This window comes from Brugia malayi, assembly GCF_000002995.4.
Source record: "Brugia malayi strain FR3 genome assembly, contig: Bm_v4_Chr1_scaffold_001, whole genome shotgun sequence".
In the NCBI taxonomy this organism is placed as follows: Eukaryota; Metazoa; Nematoda; class Chromadorea; order Rhabditida; family Onchocercidae; genus Brugia; species Brugia malayi.
In genome coordinates this window covers 1051425-1070382 of record NW_025062475.1, presented here as the reverse complement: position 1 = coordinate 1070382, position 18958 = coordinate 1051425, and the positions used below count along the sequence as shown (strand labels likewise).

The 18958-nt window shown below is 29.2% G+C and overlaps 2 protein-coding genes across 2 annotated transcripts; one reads left to right on the top strand and one right to left on the bottom strand.

Moving 5' to 3' along the window:
• Nucleotides 1–2421: 2421 nt before the first annotated feature.
• On the top strand, nt 2422–7955 carry Bm8810 (Zinc finger, C2H2 type family protein; the record flags this gene model as incomplete). Its single annotated transcript, XM_001894023.2, has 12 exons — nt 2422–2673; nt 3106–3380; nt 3700–3967; nt 4511–4612; nt 4826–5193; nt 5392–5566; nt 5892–6032; nt 6607–6753; nt 6972–7118; nt 7302–7403; nt 7607–7768; nt 7938–7955. The coding sequence occupies 12 exons, from the start codon at nt 2422–2424 to the stop codon at nt 7953–7955; spliced, it is 2157 nt and encodes a 718-aa protein (XP_001894058.2).
• An 808-nt stretch (nt 7956–8763) lies between these two features.
• On the bottom strand, nt 8764–18566 carry Bma-him-1 (SMC family, C-terminal domain containing protein; the record flags this gene model as incomplete). Its single annotated transcript, XM_001894024.2, has 25 exons — nt 8764–8958; nt 9120–9368; nt 9596–9764; nt 10042–10154; nt 10401–10516; nt 10980–11142; nt 11476–11604; nt 11718–11803; nt 12139–12260; nt 12403–12536; nt 13048–13267; nt 13485–13625; nt 13892–14020; nt 14199–14347; nt 14537–14758; nt 14926–15042; nt 15296–15451; nt 15592–15676; nt 15800–15960; nt 16407–16619; nt 17019–17187; nt 17318–17466; nt 17679–17822; nt 18049–18125; nt 18458–18566. The coding sequence occupies 25 exons, from the start codon at nt 18564–18566 to the stop codon at nt 8764–8766; spliced, it is 3717 nt and encodes a 1238-aa protein (XP_001894059.1).
• Between the last annotated feature and the right edge of the window lie 392 nt (nt 18567–18958).

Genomic DNA, 18958 nt, shown 5'->3' with positions numbered 1-18958 from the left:
ATACTGTAAAAGCGATGTTTGTTTTCTATTTTAGAACGGATCTTTTGGTGGATTTAATTTCCAAATTTAAATGTAAATAAAGCAAATCAATTTGGTATAAATTTCAATGAGAAAAAGCAATCGAAAAAAAAAAAAAAAAGAATTTTATAGAAAAAAATTTACTAATAATTGTAATCAATCGATAAATGCAAGAAAACATTCATGTAAACAATGATATAATTAATATAAACATCTTTTATCACTTTTTATTCATTCATTTTTATGTATAAGCTATTTGCTCATTATTTATTATTATTATAAAATCAAAATTTGGTTTTGTTTTTAAGCATAGAATTTTTATGTAATTTAATTTAGAAATAAGAAACAGCAATTTTAGGTAACAAATTTACGAAATAAGATAAACTGTAAAAAAGTTAAGAAATAAAATAAATGAAAAATTTTTTGATTTGTTTCACTTTTTAAAAAAAAAAAAAAAAAAAATTATTCATTCTTTTGTATTTTGAATAAACAAAAATAGAGAAGCGATAATTGAAATAGTAACTCGTTTTTATTTTATTTTATTTTATTTTTTTTTTCTGCTCATTCACTTTCAAATTTGATTACTGTTTGATTTTTAACTAATATAAACTTACACATTCTCTTCAAATCATACACAAATTTATTATTAAATTGAAAAAAAAAAAAAAAAATAAATGTTAACTTATTCTGTCACATTGATAGGTTATTCAATTTTAAATTTCAATTATTCTCGAAATTTTTTTCTTACAAATAACAATAATTTAATTTTAATTTTTTCCTTACAAAAAAAACATTACTTTATTACAAAAATTTTGACAAAAAAAAAGTGAAAAGAATTTTAAATTAAAAGGAAAAAAAAATTACTAACCTAACCTTATTTCATCTTTACAAATATTAATAATTTAATCTAACTATACTATTTATAAGCATTAGGAAGCAATAATTTTTTCTTCTTAGTTATATTCAAACAAATTTTTTTTTTCGTCTTTCAAAAATAATAAAATATTAGGAAATTTGTTATTATCAAATGAGTTAGAATTAATAATTTCACTATATATTTCTTTTTTTTTTTTTTTTTTTTTACAAATATTTAATGCAACTTTGCATTTAAAAAATTTAAATGAATTTATTGAAAGAGAAAAGAAATGAAATTCTATTGAATGAAGCTATTTCAAGAATTTATCATATTTTATGTAAAAAAAAAATGAATTATAATTAATACTGTAATTATATTTTGAATCCTTAAATTAACCAAAAAAGAAACATTAACTTTTATATAATTTATAACAAAATGTAATATCAAGAAGAATCAACAATAAAGTTTTCAAACATTTTACATTCATTAATTAATTATTATTAACATTTTACATTTATTAATTAATTATTATTTTAAATTAACTTACTGTCTGTTAACTTATATTACTTATTAGTTATTATCAAATTATCACTTAACTATTGCGCTTTACGATAACTCAAAGAATTCGCAACATCTGAAAGAGTTGCGAATTCTTACTCGAAACTTTAAATTATTTAATACTTTAAGCTGTCAAATATTTTAAGCGCATTATTCTTTAGGCTTTTTATTTTTTAGCATTCCAGGCTATTTATTATGTAAGTTTGTCCCATACCTTAATTTCAGGCTGCTCAGACTTCTAAGTTAGGCTTTTTTTTTCAGGTTTAAATAAACATTAAAAATTTTACAAATGAAATAATTACTTATTGCGTATGCATTCTGTATAAGTTAAACTTTACACAAATTTTACAAGTTAAACTTCAAATTCAAATTTTTCCAAATTTCGAAATTTCAATTTTGAATTCTGAAATTTGCATGAAATTTCAATTTTGAATTCTGAAATTTGCATGAAATTTCAATTTTGAATTCTGAAATTTGCATGAAATTTGATAGTAACTTTGGCGAATGAAGAAATAACATGGTAGAGGGAGAGAGTATGACAGATTGATAAAATTTGCAAAAAGAGTTTTTTATTCTGTGTGTCAGATATTGAGAGAGCTTGGAAGAGTGCATATTTTGCAATTGTGATAGTGTGATTGAGAAAGATGAAAAGATTGTGCGAATGTGGAGAGAAGACTGGTGTAGAAATGTAACGTTGTGGATGATTTGGCTAGGAGGTAGTGAAAAATACAAAATTAGATAGTTACCGAAATGCTAATAATCGGTCGGTTAGGAGGTAGTGAAGTTGTGGTGGTATTAATTAAGTTTAATTTTAATTTAATATTGCATGTATTCTGGTTTCATTTGATTACGGAATATAACATTTCATTTCATTTTTATGGACTAGAATAGTACGCAATTATGTTAATTTTGTTAAAGATTAAGTTAAATTTTTGCTTTATGTTTCATTGATTTTAGTATTCTGTTAATAAATTTTTTATTAGCAGCAAATGCATCATACGAATCATTCGGAATCATTGCAACAATCATCCGAATTGAAAAGGAAATCATGTGATGATCAAGAATGGGAAGGTGAAGATTTTGGACCAGTAACCTGGCAAGAATTATCCAATATGCGACGTAATTCGGTTATCTTATTCAATAGTGAACTTTATCCAACAAAGATATCCGAATGGTCATTACGAGCAGAACCAGGAAGGGATAATAAATATTACATTTGTGTATTGTGCAGAAGACTTCAGGTTTTTTTTTTTCATTTTGATTTTAATGTATAATGTAAATATTAATTGTAATTGTTGATAAAAGGATTATATGAACTGATGAATTATTCATTATTTATAATCACTTGAACAATAGTTACAGATAACTTTCTATTAGTTATCCGTTAAACAGTATTTGAAATTTTATCCAATTTGTTGAATTAAATAATGTAATATACATTTTAATGTCACAATCATTTGTACTTCCATTGTTTTTGTCTTTTTTTTCTTTATTTAAGATTAGTAATTTTCGAGTATCAGTTGTCTTAAAAAACAGTCATCCTAATATATATGTTTCAATTGTACTTCCCATTATTATTAATATTTAGTTTACTTGCTACTGTTAACAAATTTGATTCATTCATTTTTTGGTTTGCAGAAGTTTAATTGTTTTAATTCAATATTTCTTTGCAGGATCGTGGGAAACGCTTAATACCACCAGTGAAATTTGGTCCACCAGCTCGTATTCTTGTTCGTAATGGACGTTTTTTAACGCATCCAGATTACCCTCGTACACCGCACATATGTGGATTTGGTGATAATCCAATGTCTGATCGTGCAGTTGTTCTTGCACGACGTGCAATGATTCGTGCACGAACGGAAATTAGTGAAGATGGCATGACACCACGAGAAAAAATCAATCAAGTTTTAATCAGTTTTAGAGAGGATGGAAAATATTCAAATTTAAGGTACTGGTCATGAAATCTCTCCCGATAATTTTAGAAGAACTTATGAAATTATTTTAATGTTTTCTAGAAGCTTCTTTCTCTTGCTTAATACGCCATATAAATAGACATTTCTTAGGCTAGTTAATTTTCTTTATTGTATATAAATGTAAAAAAAAAAATGAATATTAGAAATTAACATTAAAAATTATTAACGACTTTAAAAGTGAAAATTGACTTTATATTTGTTGCATTTCGTGTAGAGATGATTTTTGTTTTTAATCAAAAATTATCATTATCACCGCTAATGACGATATTTTTTACTTTGATAAAATACTTGTAGTGCTGAAGAAATAGAGCAAATGGAAGATATGGTATTGGGACGTATACATGGACGTATGTGGTCAGAATCGAGTTCCATGCGATCATTATACATTAATCGCCGTAAATTAATCGCTGCTAATCGAAGTAATAAACCGCGTAAAGTTTACGAATGTCCAATGGTGGATTGTGATTTCTTGACATTTGCATCTGGTATGATCGACATTCACATGAATGAAAAGCATCGTATTGTTAATGATTCCAATACAGTTGATTCATCACCTTTTGAGGTATACAATTTAATTTATAGTTTTCCAATTTGGAATAGCGAAAGCGAATTTTTGTTTGTGCATTGTTATTTAGAAATATATATGCTTTCTTTTTAAATTTTCTAAAAATTACCTTATCTATTGATTGATTAGATTGCATAGGCAATACAGCAAAAACGCTATAATACGACAGACAGAAAAGAAAAGACTAAGTTTTAGTAAGTTTCAGGAGGAATGAATATTTCAAGTAGTGTTTAGAACGATCATGCTAACTAATGTTTGAGAAAATTACCAAATCATTTTGGTTTTTTTGAAAAATTTCATCAATTATATAATTACACGAGTGAATATTTTCTAAGTTGACATTTTTGTTTTCTTTATTGGTAGTGCTTTTACTAGCATCATAAAATTAATCTTGAATAATTGGGCGAATATTCATGTTGTTTAGCATACGGAGAGGTTGTTCATTTCTTCATCTTAATGTTAATATCTAATTTCCAACTAATATTAGAATTTCACCTCTTTTCATGCATCGCATTTTTTCATTGTTTCAAAGATTTTAAGGCAGAGTATTTGGTTTCAACAGATAGAAACGATGAAGTGGGCATATCGAATCTGTCGAGCCAAATACCCACACAAAATGCTTCGGTTTACCCATCTGCAGCGGTAACCATTAAAACTTCAAAATTTCTCGCTAATTGGAGACTTTTTTTTGAAACCTACATGTTAATGGCTTTTACAGTATCTATTGCAGACGACTATTTTTTCTGTCACCAGACTTGTATTATTTGTAGTCTTATGTTTTCTTTCAGTTAATTACCATCGATTTAACTAATTCCTCCTATTACTTTTTTTCCTCACATAAAAAGCAATTTTCAGATAGATCTAGAACTAAATCCAATTTGCTACCCTGAAGGAGATTACGGTCCAGTCATATACGAAGCTCTTTCTTGCCAGCGACGTAAATCTATCATCTTATTCGAGAGTAGACGTTATCCGAATAAAATTTCTGAGTGGGCCTTGAAGATGCCAACAAATGATACGACAATGTATTACACATGTGTGTTGTGTCGGAGACTTAAAGATAAAGGTAAACGACAAGAACCACACGTCAAGTATCCTCCTCCGGCTAGAATTGTGGTACGTAATGGACGCTTTATGGTGCATCCAGATTATCCGAAAACACCACATATCTGTGACTTTGCAAATAATCCGTTATCCGATCGTCAATCTGTTTTATCGAGACGGTATGAATAAAAACACTTTTTTTTTTTTCGAGAATATATTTTACCAAATAAAATAGCATTTTAGTATTTATAATATTTTAATTTTAAAATTGAACACTGAATTGCTTACAAAAAGTTATTTGAAATTTGCTTGTTCGACAACATACTTCTATTGCAGTTGTAGTATTTTGTTGCTGTTATATTTTATATTTTTTACAGCGTATTGGCTAAAAGACCTGTGAATGGATCGATTTCTGGTATCTCAATTCATAAAACTTCTAATTATACCACTAATCAAGATACAAACTACCGATATATTACAATCTCTCCATCAGAACGCTTTTCTTCGAACATTTATGTAGTCGAGGAACCAGGAACTTGGCCCCAGGATCCGGTATGTTGAAACATGTATCGGATTTCTACCAATATCATATATATATATATATATATATATATTAAATTTAAGTTCTTTTAATTCATTCCTGCATAATATCAGTAATTGTCGGAAAGAACGCTTAGTTATAAATCATATGTTAATGATAAATAAAGTCATCGTTGAAAATCTAAGCGAAGCTCCGGACTAAAATATGAAAACGATAACAATAAACTACTTAGATTTTATCGTCTATTAGCTGGTAAATATGAACTGTTCATCCGTAAAGTAGTCAAAGAAATTGATTAAGTTTAGTTTTTATTTTTAGGTAATAAATAAATTTTAGGAAATAACATTATCCGATGATAGTGATAACGAGTATGAAGCTCTTTCAAAGCTCGACGTTGATCAAAATATCAATGCAGTTACTTCTTTTGTTACTGCTTCTAGTTCTGACATGCCAAGTGTTTCTGGAACTGATTTCACAGTATGTATTTTTTATTGATATTTAAAGATATTAAATTTACTGCTTACTGTTGTAAGCTATACGTTATCTCTGGTATTGGCAATATTTCTTAATAATTACATTTCTCAGGGAAATCTTTATGTATGTTATTTATTACTTTGGGAATATTCTTTCTAATATTCTGAATGGTGAATAAGTTAATCGGAAGAGACATCTCTACTTAAAATTGATGGAAGCGCTTAAAATTAAAAATTATGACATCGCCACACATTTTTGTATATAATAAACAAATCAGATATAGGAAGGTTGGATAAAAACTATACTACATACTACATAAACAAAGTGTTAATGTAATGTTTGTAAAATGTTGAAATGTAGAAGCAGCATTTGAAATTTCAACAGAAACATAGCGTGAAAGGTCGTTAGAACCTGAAAATGCTAATTTGGATATAATGCTGAATTATTGAAGTAGGGAAAACACAAACGTTTTTGATAATTGAATTCAACGAAGAAGTTTTAATTATCAAAATTTTTTGGCGAAACATACAAATGAAATGTAAACAGTGATAAGCAAGAACTGAAATTAATTTTTCAGGTAAAACGAGGAAAACTTTCTCAGATATATAGTTGCTCAATTGTAGGATGCAATTTTACAACATCAACATTGGCTGATCTTGACGTCCACTTAGGAGAACATGAGTTACTTGATGAAGAACAAATGCAATATGAAATTTTTGGACAGGTCAATAGATCAGTTTTGATCTCAGTAATTCAAAATTGCAAAGTTATGTTAGAGTAGACAGGAAAGTCTACCGTGATGTTTAATCCATTAATTTTGAATTGAAATTAGTTTCCAGTGAGGTTTTTTGATAAAAAAAAACAAATAAACAAAAAAAAAAAAAAAAAAAATAACCTCTGCTGCAATGATATAGTGAAATTTAGTACTGAATCGCATTTTAGGTAGAAAATCCATATGGAAATTTTGAAGCTGTAGAAATCATTGACGATGTAAATCTTTCTCATCCATTCAGGAAAAGGCAGAAAATGATAAGTTCAGATAGTCACCTTCTATTAGCAGCAGACGATAATGAAGTTGGATGTAGAGAGGTTTTTTGTTTATTTTTTAAAGAAGTAAATTTTTCAAATCAGGTTGGACAGGATCAAGATAAGTTGAAAATAAAGTCTTTTTGCAGAATTCTGTGATATCTTTATTCATCATTTCTTTAAAGTTTAAGCTCAACTGTGTCTTAGAAAAATCTTTCAGACTCATTTCTTATGTCGAAATTTCAGGACTGTTTCGAAAAATCGGATTTACCAACCGATGTACCATCAGATGAAGGAATTCAACGAAACCCAGAGGATTTGCGGGCCTCTGTCCGAAGGCATTTGCAGGTAAATTTATTAGTGGAAAGCAGTTTCTCTTTATACATAAACGTATAACAATTCTTTTAAATATAGTAATGGCATTTTTATTTATTTACTTTCTTTTTCTTTTGTTTCCTGTAGTATTTTTTTGAGCTCTTCTTTCGTGCTGGCATCTTATTTTTTTACGACATCATTTTTCTTCGTGCTAATTATTATCCGGTATTCTTCAGGATATTGAACGTTCACTGGAGAACATTGGAGTGATGCAACTTTTGGAGATCGATGGGTATTTGGTTCGAATACAGCAACGATTATGCGAGATTCAATCATCTAACATACGATATTTTCAGGATGTTGGAGATTTATTGCAGAATACAGAATCTTCACACGATGTTAGTTCGTTTTTTGTTTTAGCATTCGTAAATTTCCATGTCACATTTGCTGATAAACTTTGATTTTCAAATTAACTAAATTTAGTTTTATTAACCTGAATTCATAGCATTGATTTTCTAGATAACAGAAGATTGTATCACCTTTCACTTCATAGTTCATCTTTTTCAGGCAGAAAATCATCGTTAGTTTTGGCAGTTCAGCAATTTATAACATTATAGCAGTGATACAGTGCTGTATCTTTGTGCTTTCAATCTTTAATAAATTTTACGCGAAACTTTCTTGTTTTTACCTTTTTTAATTCTCACAAATATAATTCATTTCCTTTATATAAAATATGACTATGTTAACATAGAAAATTGGGAATTTGTACACCTCACTACGAGGAATATATTGTAAGTTAGGAGTTTCTAACATATAGATCCCGTATATATAATATTATAAAATATAGTTCTTGTGGATGCGAAAATATTCAATGAAGATAATTTTATTTCAGGAAAAAATTTTTATATACATGAAAATTTTGTAACGAAATATCCACGACTATAATTTGATCATTGTTGCAAACAGGAATGAAAAAATTTCTAGCGCGAAATGTTCACACACAAAATAATGCTTACATGTTAACTATAGAATGACAACGTATTGATAATGTTAACAATTAATGATGATACATGGAGCACATTATACACGCATAAATAATTTGCTATCAATAAAATAATATATGAGACGAAAAGTAGAAGTCACAGGAAAAAAAGTGTATAGGAATACATAGAATAAGAAGAAAAGTGAATTTCTTAACTTCTTAGTTTGTTCATAAGGAAATAAAATTTGAACAGAATTATTTAATAAGACAGAAGTGGACATAACAAACTGTTCAAATTTTTGACTAACAAAAGAAAACATAGTTTACTGATAAATTGCAGATTCGTAGAACATATGATAACTTTACACAGAAATTACACAACATTATAAATTGTAGGATAATGTAACTAACCTATTCAATGTATGAATCAGATTGTGGTTGTTTGTATGGTGTGAGATCAAGTGTTAACATTCCGGAGACGGTATAACTGGATGGATGCGGATAAATACCAATGATAGCATCAGCTTTATTGTAAAATTCTTCTTTTAACGATATAACAATTAGTTGCATGTCAACACGTGCACGTTCACAAATAAAATTTGCAACCTAAAATTTATTACATAATAAATTCAGCAGTTTGTTAGAAATAAAGTTACATTAGAATAATCAAAATGATGTTTTAAGCTAATGAAATTTTCTAGCGATAACTGTTAGAGTGAAAATCTCTTAACTTTCTATGCTTGACGAAAAATCTCAGAAAATCACACCTTGCCAATATTAGTATTATCCAATGCAGCATCAACTTCATCCAAAATAAAAAATGGTGATGGACTACGAGCATGAATAGCAAAAAGTAATGCTAATGCTGCAACAGTCTTTTCACCACCACTTAAATTATCCATCGGTCGAAAACGTTTACCAGGTGCTACACAGTTGTATGCAATACCTTCAAGATATGGTTCTTCCATATTTTCTTCGCCAAGGAATGCCTGTGCACTTTCATTACGACTGAGTTTCTAAAAATCAATCAAATTAATCAAAAGATGAAGAAGAAGAAAATGAAAAAAAAAAAAAAAAGATAAAGATTTGAATATCCCAAAACATACACTAATCTTAGCTTCTTAGTTTGTGAATTTAATGAAATTCCTAAAATTTTGAAATAAATCACTTCATTCCTGCTAAATCTAGCATAAAAAATCATCTAAAAAAAATAAATTACAATTTAATAAGTCTAAATTAGAACCTTGTAAATGTCATCAATTTTCTGCGAAACAGGTTCAAAGCATTCATGAAATCGATGGTAACGATCAGTTTTCACTTTTTCAAATAACAGACGAATCTTTCGCGCTTTCTTTCTCGCCAATTCACATTCTTCCGTTGTTTCAGCCTCCTTCTCTTTCACTATTTCCATTCTAGCAATAAATTATATAAAGCCAACTCAAAAAGAATCGAAAACCTTAAGCTAATATCCATAAATAATACCCGTAATTAGTTTAAGCCAAAAATAAATACGTCTAGCATAGATGTTAAGTTAAGAAAGGGATAAATCCAGCATACGTGAAATGGAAAGGATATATGAAAAAAAAGTAAAGGATACATAAAGCATACGTAACTTCCTGCACTGCCAAATAATAAAAAAGATATATGAACTGCTGAGTAAATGTTTGAAATAATATTAATTTTACAAACCTTTCCTTTGCTTTCAAATTTGGCGCACTAATCCGTGAAATTTTTGCCTGTGAATCACTAACTTCTTTGTTCAATTTGTCCAGTGCTTTTTTCACTTCCTCATCATTATCATACTAAAATTAACGATCTTAAAATTCCTTCAGAAGAACGGAATTATACATATCCTACCATCTTTATTTTCTATCATCTTCCCTAACTCTCTGCCATCTATCCAATAATTCACTTTTTGTCACTACTTGCATATAAACTTAACTCCTATTTCTGTTTCATCTAACATATATAATTCTGCAAGGAAGCAACTTGATGAACAAATTTTGAAAAAGCAATAAAATAGTTACAACTGAATATTTCATGATTACCTCTCTGAGACTAACTGGAAGCAATCGATAATCCACTTGTATTTGTGCTTCACGATCCATTTGCTCATGTGAGAGTTGCTGTGAATCACTTACACTTACACTCGCACCTGTTGTACCTAAAAAAAAAAAAAAAAAAAAAAAAGAAAAGAAAACAGTTTCATGATTAAATTTTATATTTACAATAACTTAAGTACATAAAAGCAATGCTAATTTCATTTCAAAATGACATTTGTCAACTTAACCAGATAAAAAATGACTGCTCACTGTCTTTTCATGATTTCATTTTTTATCGACAAATTTCTAGCTTGATTAAACGACTACTATTTCTAATAATTCCTGGTCATGTATACAGATAAGAAATTAAAAGATAAAACGAAAAAGACACAAATGAAAAATGAAAAATTTTTTTATTATATTATCAATGTACGATCTTAACTAACAGCTTACAATTCTAAGCTATTTACAAACAGCTATCTGCAATATTAACTTCAACCACTTCTTCTAATTCATTTAATAGTTACTTTATCCAATATTCAAGTCAGTTCCTGAAAAGTTAAAACAAAAAAAAAAAAAAATTACTTGAGGGGATAGTATCATCAATTTCAATATCGGCAAGGGATCCCTGAAGCAGTGGCAATTTAATACCATTCATTTTACATTGATGTAATAATGAGTGACGCTGATGACGTCGTCTCAGAATGGTTTGCTCTAATGCTGCGGCTGTTTTCTCTGCTGCAGCTACCTATAAAATTAATGCATTAGTTAATCTTATTATAAAATTATTTTACCATAAAAACAGAAGAATAATTTGTGCAAAAATAACTTGACAATCGATAAATCTTTCAATTCCTCATCTAAATCAATAATTATTTCCACTCTTAATAGCAACTGTTCTATTAGTAATCTAGACAATAAGTATAGATTTCTATTAATAACAAATATCAACAACTTCATATAATCTATAACTATCTACTGAGAAATATACCCCCTAATCAGTGAATATCCTTTCATTTGGATCAGTCCAAATTTAATTAACTTAATGATCAGAAAAACATAGTAAATTTGAAATGAGTACTTCACGAGCAGCTTGTTGCGCAGCTTTTTTGAGTACGTTTATTTCAGCATCGCTATCTTCAACCAGTGCCTTCTTCGAAACAATTGCCATTTTCATTTGTTCCAACTCAGCCTCTAACTTTTTCAGTGTCTAAAAATTGAACTAATTTTTGCAGCATAAACAAGATGAAAATGCTAACGCCCATTAAAAAAAAAAAAAAACATGCTAATAATCTCAGAGCATTATCAAATAAAAACTATCACCATATGCTCCTCTTCCTCCTTCTTTTTTAAACCTTCAATTTCTTTCGTTAAGCGTTTTACTCTTTCCGCTTCTTGCTTCTCTTTTACTAAAATATAAAACATGTTTCAGTTTCTGATATATCATTAATAAATTATCTCAAATATAAACCTTACAAAAACGAAATTTCGCACGGCACACGGACAATGATTTTGTAAGTCTAACAGTACTATCTTACTAAAAAGTAAAGAAGTATAAATTATTACACTGTCAACCAATACATCCGTTGATAATCAACGATTTTTCACAACTATCAACATAAGTTCACTTAAAAACAACTACAAAAAACTCCTCAATAAACGCATTAATGTTTCGTCAAAACCATTAGTTAATGTCATCATTGTAAGGTATTTAGGTAAGAAAAAAAAAGAAGGAAAAACTAACATCGTTTATCTTCTGATTTTAAATAGTCCAATTCATTTCGTAAACGATCCAATTCATTATCAAATTTCTTCAACTGATCCTGCATTTCTTCATGAAAACGCATTTCACGCTGTTCATATTGACTTAAAAAAAAAGAATAAATTACTAAAAAGAACAGAAAACATAATCACTAAACAAGTTGGGTACATATGTCGCAATATTAAAATAGACAAAGTCTTAATATCAAAGAAAGAATAAATAAAAAAAATAATAAGTTAACTATACCGAATATCTTTAATATTTATACGCTGGCAAAATTCGTGGAACACTTCATCGGTTATGACATTTCGTTTATGTTGTAATTTTTCAATTTGTACAACTCGTTCTGCCATTCTCTGTTCAATTTCATCTATTCGTGGCTGAAATTTTATTTAAATAATAACTAGTCAATGAATAAAACATCGATTTCTTTCCAACTACACTTAAAAAGTGCTTCCAACGATCTTTCAACAACTGCTCATATTGTCTTATTTCCTATTTATTTCTATTAGCTTAAAGAAGAGGAATTTGAAATTTAAAGCCACATGGTAAGATAGAAAAAATTATTCTATACGAAAGCCGCAATCTTTTCTCGTTCATGAGTTAAATGATGTTATTCTTTAACAAATTTTTGTAATAATTTCTAATGATGCCACTATTCAACGATTTTTCACAAGCACTTAAGAATAACTAGCATTGACTAAGGCTATCTGTTTACAATTTACAATAAGAATTTTATCAAAATGAATACTGTATCATCCCATTCAACTGATTAAATAAGTGCAAAAAGAAGTGAATAAACAATAACAACAAATAACCTACTGATATTAAATTCAAAACTCAATTGATCATTATGATTAAGGTATCGTCTTGAATTTAGATTACACCTACCTGTATAAGTGAAAGTTCACTGTTTAGAGTTTCGAGATCTTGTTCAAGTTTTTTAAGTGTTTGAGTTGTTATTTTTGTATGCTCATTTCTGGTATTTTTGAGACGATTTTCCAGATGAATCAACTGATTTCGCTTCATTTCTACATCAAGCTCCTTTTTACGTGTTCGATGTAATTGCTGAAGTTCATCTTGCAATTTCACTCGATTCTCTTTCAATTTCCTATAAATATTTCTTTTCTTCTTTTTTCTCGATGAAAACGCGAATTAAGTGCTACTAACTCATTCTTATTTAACTCAACAAAAATGTCACATTCTTACAGTTCTAATAAATTAGCTGGGCTATCATTTTCATCCAATACTAAGATGTCACGTATACACGTGACACAAAGTAATAAACAAAAATATTTTTGTCCAATTATTTTTTTGAGAAAATAAACCTAATAGCATTTTCATCCCATTTTTTGGCTCGCTGTCGTAATTCCTGACCACCTCCTGATATGATACCGCTCCTTTCGAATAGTGTCCCATCCAGTGCTACTGCTTTGTATCGATCCGATGCACTTCCATAAGCTAGATATCTGTAACAAACCTTAAGTATGATATCTAAAGAAAGAATTCCATTAATTAGTAATATTTACCATACAGACCAAATAACTGATATTAAAGATATCGATGTACTAGCTTACATCACCGGCATAAAATATAAAATATATACAAACCGTGAAATATAAAAATCCTCGCAATAACCCAATAGAATAAGAAGCATGAATATAAGATTAACTGAACAATCTCAACAAAGCAAAGAAAATTGGATTTCTGAGAATTTATACGTGCTAATAATTACTTTGCATCTTCGGGTGTTTCACAAACAAGTGCGTTGCCGCATGCAAACTGCAGAGCTTTTCGTGCGACCGGATTATTGCACTGTATAACATCAAAAACCAACTTTACGCCTCGTGGCTCAGTCAGTTCTCTGAAACTCAAATTTGGATGTATTATGGTTTCTTCCATTATATTCTGCATTGATGATATGATTCAATAATGGATATTAACAGTTGAGCAATTTAAATTTCTTCCAAAATGCACACTGTTAAATTGCCATTGATTGTATTTATAAAAGATTGAAAAAAAAAAAAAAAAAGTCGTCGTACCGCAATTTTTCTTTAATTGGATGAACATCCAAGACTGATAATGGAAGGAAAGTTTCAGGTGCGAGTCGTTGTTCTTTCAAATAAATGATACTTTCTCGAGCTGTTTCATCTGTGTCACAAACAATGGACATCATATTTTTAGCTAATACCTACAATAATAGTATTAATCTAAAATTAAATTTATTAAATCAATTTAACTCAGGACAATAATCTGAACTTAGTCGAAGAGAAAGAAATTAAAATAAAAGAAACTGTCGTGTTCCGATTCAATTCAGAAGAGTCTATTCCCTAAATCTTCAGTGAGTTATATTTTAACAATTGATCAGCAAAAATTAAACCTTAGTAATAGCAATCTGAAATCGTCGATGAGATGGTTGGCATAGGTCAACCAGTCTGCCGTAGACACGGTCCGGAAAGATACGTTTTAAATTTTCGATAGTTTCATTTCGTTTCCTGTTCCGCTCTGATTCTGCTGTATCACCATGTGCCTCTGACAGCTGCCGTGAGACATTATTTAATTCTGTTGTTACCTTTTCCAAACGTTCTTTCGATTCGCGCACCTGTAAATAATTTTCAACTTTTATCTTGAAATTATACGGAATTGGATTAATGGACAATTTACTAAATTATCTCATCATGTATATACCAGTTTAATCTTCCTACTTCTTTAGAGAGACAATTTACTCCTACATGAGACAACAAAATGCAACAACATATTATGGCATACCTGAACTTCAAGATTTTGCAAATTCTTCTTCTCATCATCAATCAAATTATTCTGTGACACGATATTTTCTGCAAGTTGTTCTCCCTGACGAGACATACGTTCAATTTCTTGCTCCTTCTAAAAATTAATCATTTTAAGATTTCGTGACTAATAGTTACTTGTGTTGAAGATGTTCATATCGTTAAACGCTAGACTTTAAAATTTTTCTTTAAAAAATTTTTTCTTAAACTTTCAAAACTGAAATGATACTCTCAAATACCAAATACCAAGTATGTAAGGAAAACATATTCAGATTCCTCTAAAGCACATTTGCATTACGAAGTTACCAAAACAAAAGATTAAGTGAAGGTAAATTTCAAAAGAAACAAACATTTTTAACGCGGTCGTTTGCATGAGCTAAACGTCTCTGTTCAAACTGCAAATTATTCTTTTCAGTTTCTTGTTCTTGTAACAATTTATTAAGTTCCATATCTATAACACCGCACCGTTTTGTTGCTTCACCCTTCAGTCCATAATATTCGTTTACCTTCAACAAAATTAGTCGTCACTATGAAAAGAAAACATTTTTAATTAATAACGAATATTTAATTCATACTTAATATTACAAAATATTTCAACCATATGCTATTCAAATAGCTGATAGCCAAAAAATTTAAATTTAATTACCTGGGCATCACTTAATTGCATAGCTAATTCTTGCGATTCAGTAGCAAGTTTCGCTTCGCATTCCTGTTTTTTCTGCTCAACATCTCTAAAAAACAACGACTTGTTAAGATAGATAGGGTTAAAAGGGCCAAATAAATCTGTTACAGATAGGGTTAAAACAAGGAAACTTAGATCACTGATGATTGCATGAAATATCATAATTCTATACTTGAGTTGTTGCTTCAATGTGACTACATTGGTTTCATGGCTTTCAGCTGCTCGTTGAGCGTTAGAATGTGCTTTATTAGCCATTTCAAGCTTTGCTTTCACGTGTACAACTCCTTGTTTAGCAGCGACATAACGTGGCTTTTGTGTCATCACTTCCTTCTCCTAAAAATAAATACTCTAAGAATTACATTCAAATGCAGTATGTATGAAATCCATAAATCAGCAAGGTACATTAAAAACTGAGGATAAATTTAGAGCAGTAGAGGTAAATGACTTTTAAATAAACAGTGTGTTGAATATCAAACGCATTTTTTACGCCACCAAATTCTTACAGGTACATCACTTCTGCCGTTTTCCTATTCGTCACTACGAGTGAAAAGAAAAAGATAAATTTTCCTGTATTTTGAAATATGCAACATAACTTAAACATAAGTGAGCATAAGACAACATCAATTCCTTATCAAAAAGCTACTGACATCAATTATAGTTATAGCTATAGCAATTATAGCAAAAAGCAGCAAAAAAAAAAAAAAAAAAAATTATAGTAATAGCAAGTGAAGAAGAAACCGACTAATACATTGTATATGTCATCTTCTCAGAAAACGCACCTTTGCAGATGTTTTGTTTTCAAGTTTGTGAACTTCTTTCAAAACTTTTTTATGTTCATGTTGTTTCGCTGTCACGGCTGCATCACATTCTGATTTATTACCGGTCAGCTCGGCTACTATTTCTTTTTTACGCTTCCAATCGTTTGTCGTTTCGTCTGCCATTTTTTCCGCATAAAACAATTGTAGAAGATACACTTGACGTTGCTTCGATTCCTGCAATCCAATTCTATCACGTTTGACAATGGCAATTAACAACAATGGTCAAAGAAAATGCATCATTAAAAGTTGGTATTAACCTACATAACCACTCAATGGTAGGAAAATTTTCAAAATATTCTGTGCGATTCAATATTACTAATGTAAAAAGCTTTTCTTTTTTTGCTAACTTCTTTCATGACATCAAACTATTTTATAAATTCTTCGCCAATTACCTAAGTAATAGTTAATTTTCTCTATCTTAAACCGTCAGACAGCATTTTCTTATGTTGAGAATTAACCTTTACATACAATTTGATGGTAATTTAATGTCAAGCTTACAAGACTGATCCTATATATAAGGCAACCATTATGGAATAATGACTAATAATCATTAAGCATATTTCAAACGCAAACCAGTTCTTCCTTTAACATCTGATATTTTTCCGCTTCATCCTTTTCCAATTTAGCTTCACGCTTTTCCAGTGCAATTCCTCGTCTCTTATTTAAATTAAATGCTGCTTCCTCTTCCGCTTTTGCTAATTCTGCCTTCAGGCGGTCGTAATCTGCTTGAAATTCACATGATCTGAAAAATGATAGCAACATTTTCAACGACTGCACATATTAGATGTGTTCAGAAAAAAGATAATCTTAGAATTAATCAAAGTTACTTCAATTTGTGAACATTATGCATGCAATGTAGAGAAAAGCTGAACCGTGAAATTTCTTCAAACATTTGCGTTAGCTCTCGTGGATTTTTCATTGCAACTTGCTCAACTTGTCCTTGATACACAAGAAAATTTTTTGCCTTCATGAATACATTTATTTCTTCCAATGCATGACCGTACTGTTGTGGTGTAACTGTCTATAATTATTTAAATTAAATGTTCACTGATAAAGTTGTATTTCTTCTTTTTAATAATACGGGATGTCCGACATAACTTTAAGTGACACAATTGACTAGGAGTTAAAATGATGAAAGAAATTATAAGTAAGCTGAAAGTACTTATAATTAAGTTAAGTGATTTAAAAATTCTCGACAAAACGAAATTAAATTAACAAAAAGCTATGCAATACCTTATTATCGACTCGATATTCTGAACCAGAGCCGGTTACCAAACGTGTAAAGGCACGCATATTTCCATCGTCATCTTCGTAATTCATTGTCACATGGCAACGATTTGCTACTGCTTTGCCTACTGGTGCTCCATGTATCAGATCCTAATATTAATAAATAATTTAAAATATTTCTTCCTGAAACAACTATCAAGTCAAAAACAGCCAAGTAATCTAAACCACGTGATATGGAATACATGGTACGGTTTGACAGTAGGAATCATAAATCTAAATCAGTTTAGTATATTACCGCATTATCTTAAATTAAATCTCTCTTATAAACTGTTATCAACTAAGCAATTTTAATTATATAAGAAAATATTTTGCTGACATGTAGCTTCTTTACTCGTAGATTACTTGCTTTTTCCCCAAGCACAAAACACATTGCATCCATCAAGTTCGATTTGCCTAAAATACACTACAATTGTCATAATTAATTAGACGAAAAATAATACGTACAAAATAACAAAATTGTTTTAAATGTTATCATTAGTGATTCATTTGTCAGGATAAACGATATGCACTAAATAATAATAAGTAGAAAAAATAAAATTCTACAAATGGTATCGTAAGTTTGACCACCAGAATATTACAAAAATAATAACACTAAACAACTGTATATGGAAAATTAGCTATTACACTTCTCTCTTGACCAATATGAAGTCATATTTGCTATGTGATAACAATATTGAAACGGAAAGATTTACATATTCAATCAAAAAATAGTAATGATGAGTTACCTGATCCATTGGGACCAATAATTGCTGTAAATTGTTTGAATGGTCCAACTATTTGATTACCTTTGTACGATTTAAAATTTTCTAGTTCCAATGTATGTAATCGTCCCATAGCTACTGAAAATATTGAGCATAAAAGTTTTTGATCAAAAATGTAATAAATAACGTGGACAATAACAAATCACTGTAATATTAAAATACTTCCGTAAATTATGACAAATCTTAATGCAAATTATGAACACTTAAATTTTGTAATTGAAAGTTATCCTACTTCCAGAATTTTAAAACAGAAGAATTATGAATCGTCGAATTAGGAACTGAAAACCTTTCATTTCATGTAAAAATATATCCTTCTATTAACCAAATAAAACAATACAACCTACTTAATGAATTATCCAAGCACTGTATACTGATTTTCTATTCAAAAATTCTCAGCAATTTTAACAAATTTTAAATCCACCTCAATTATTACCATTTCATCTACTCCTAATCATTTTGTAATCT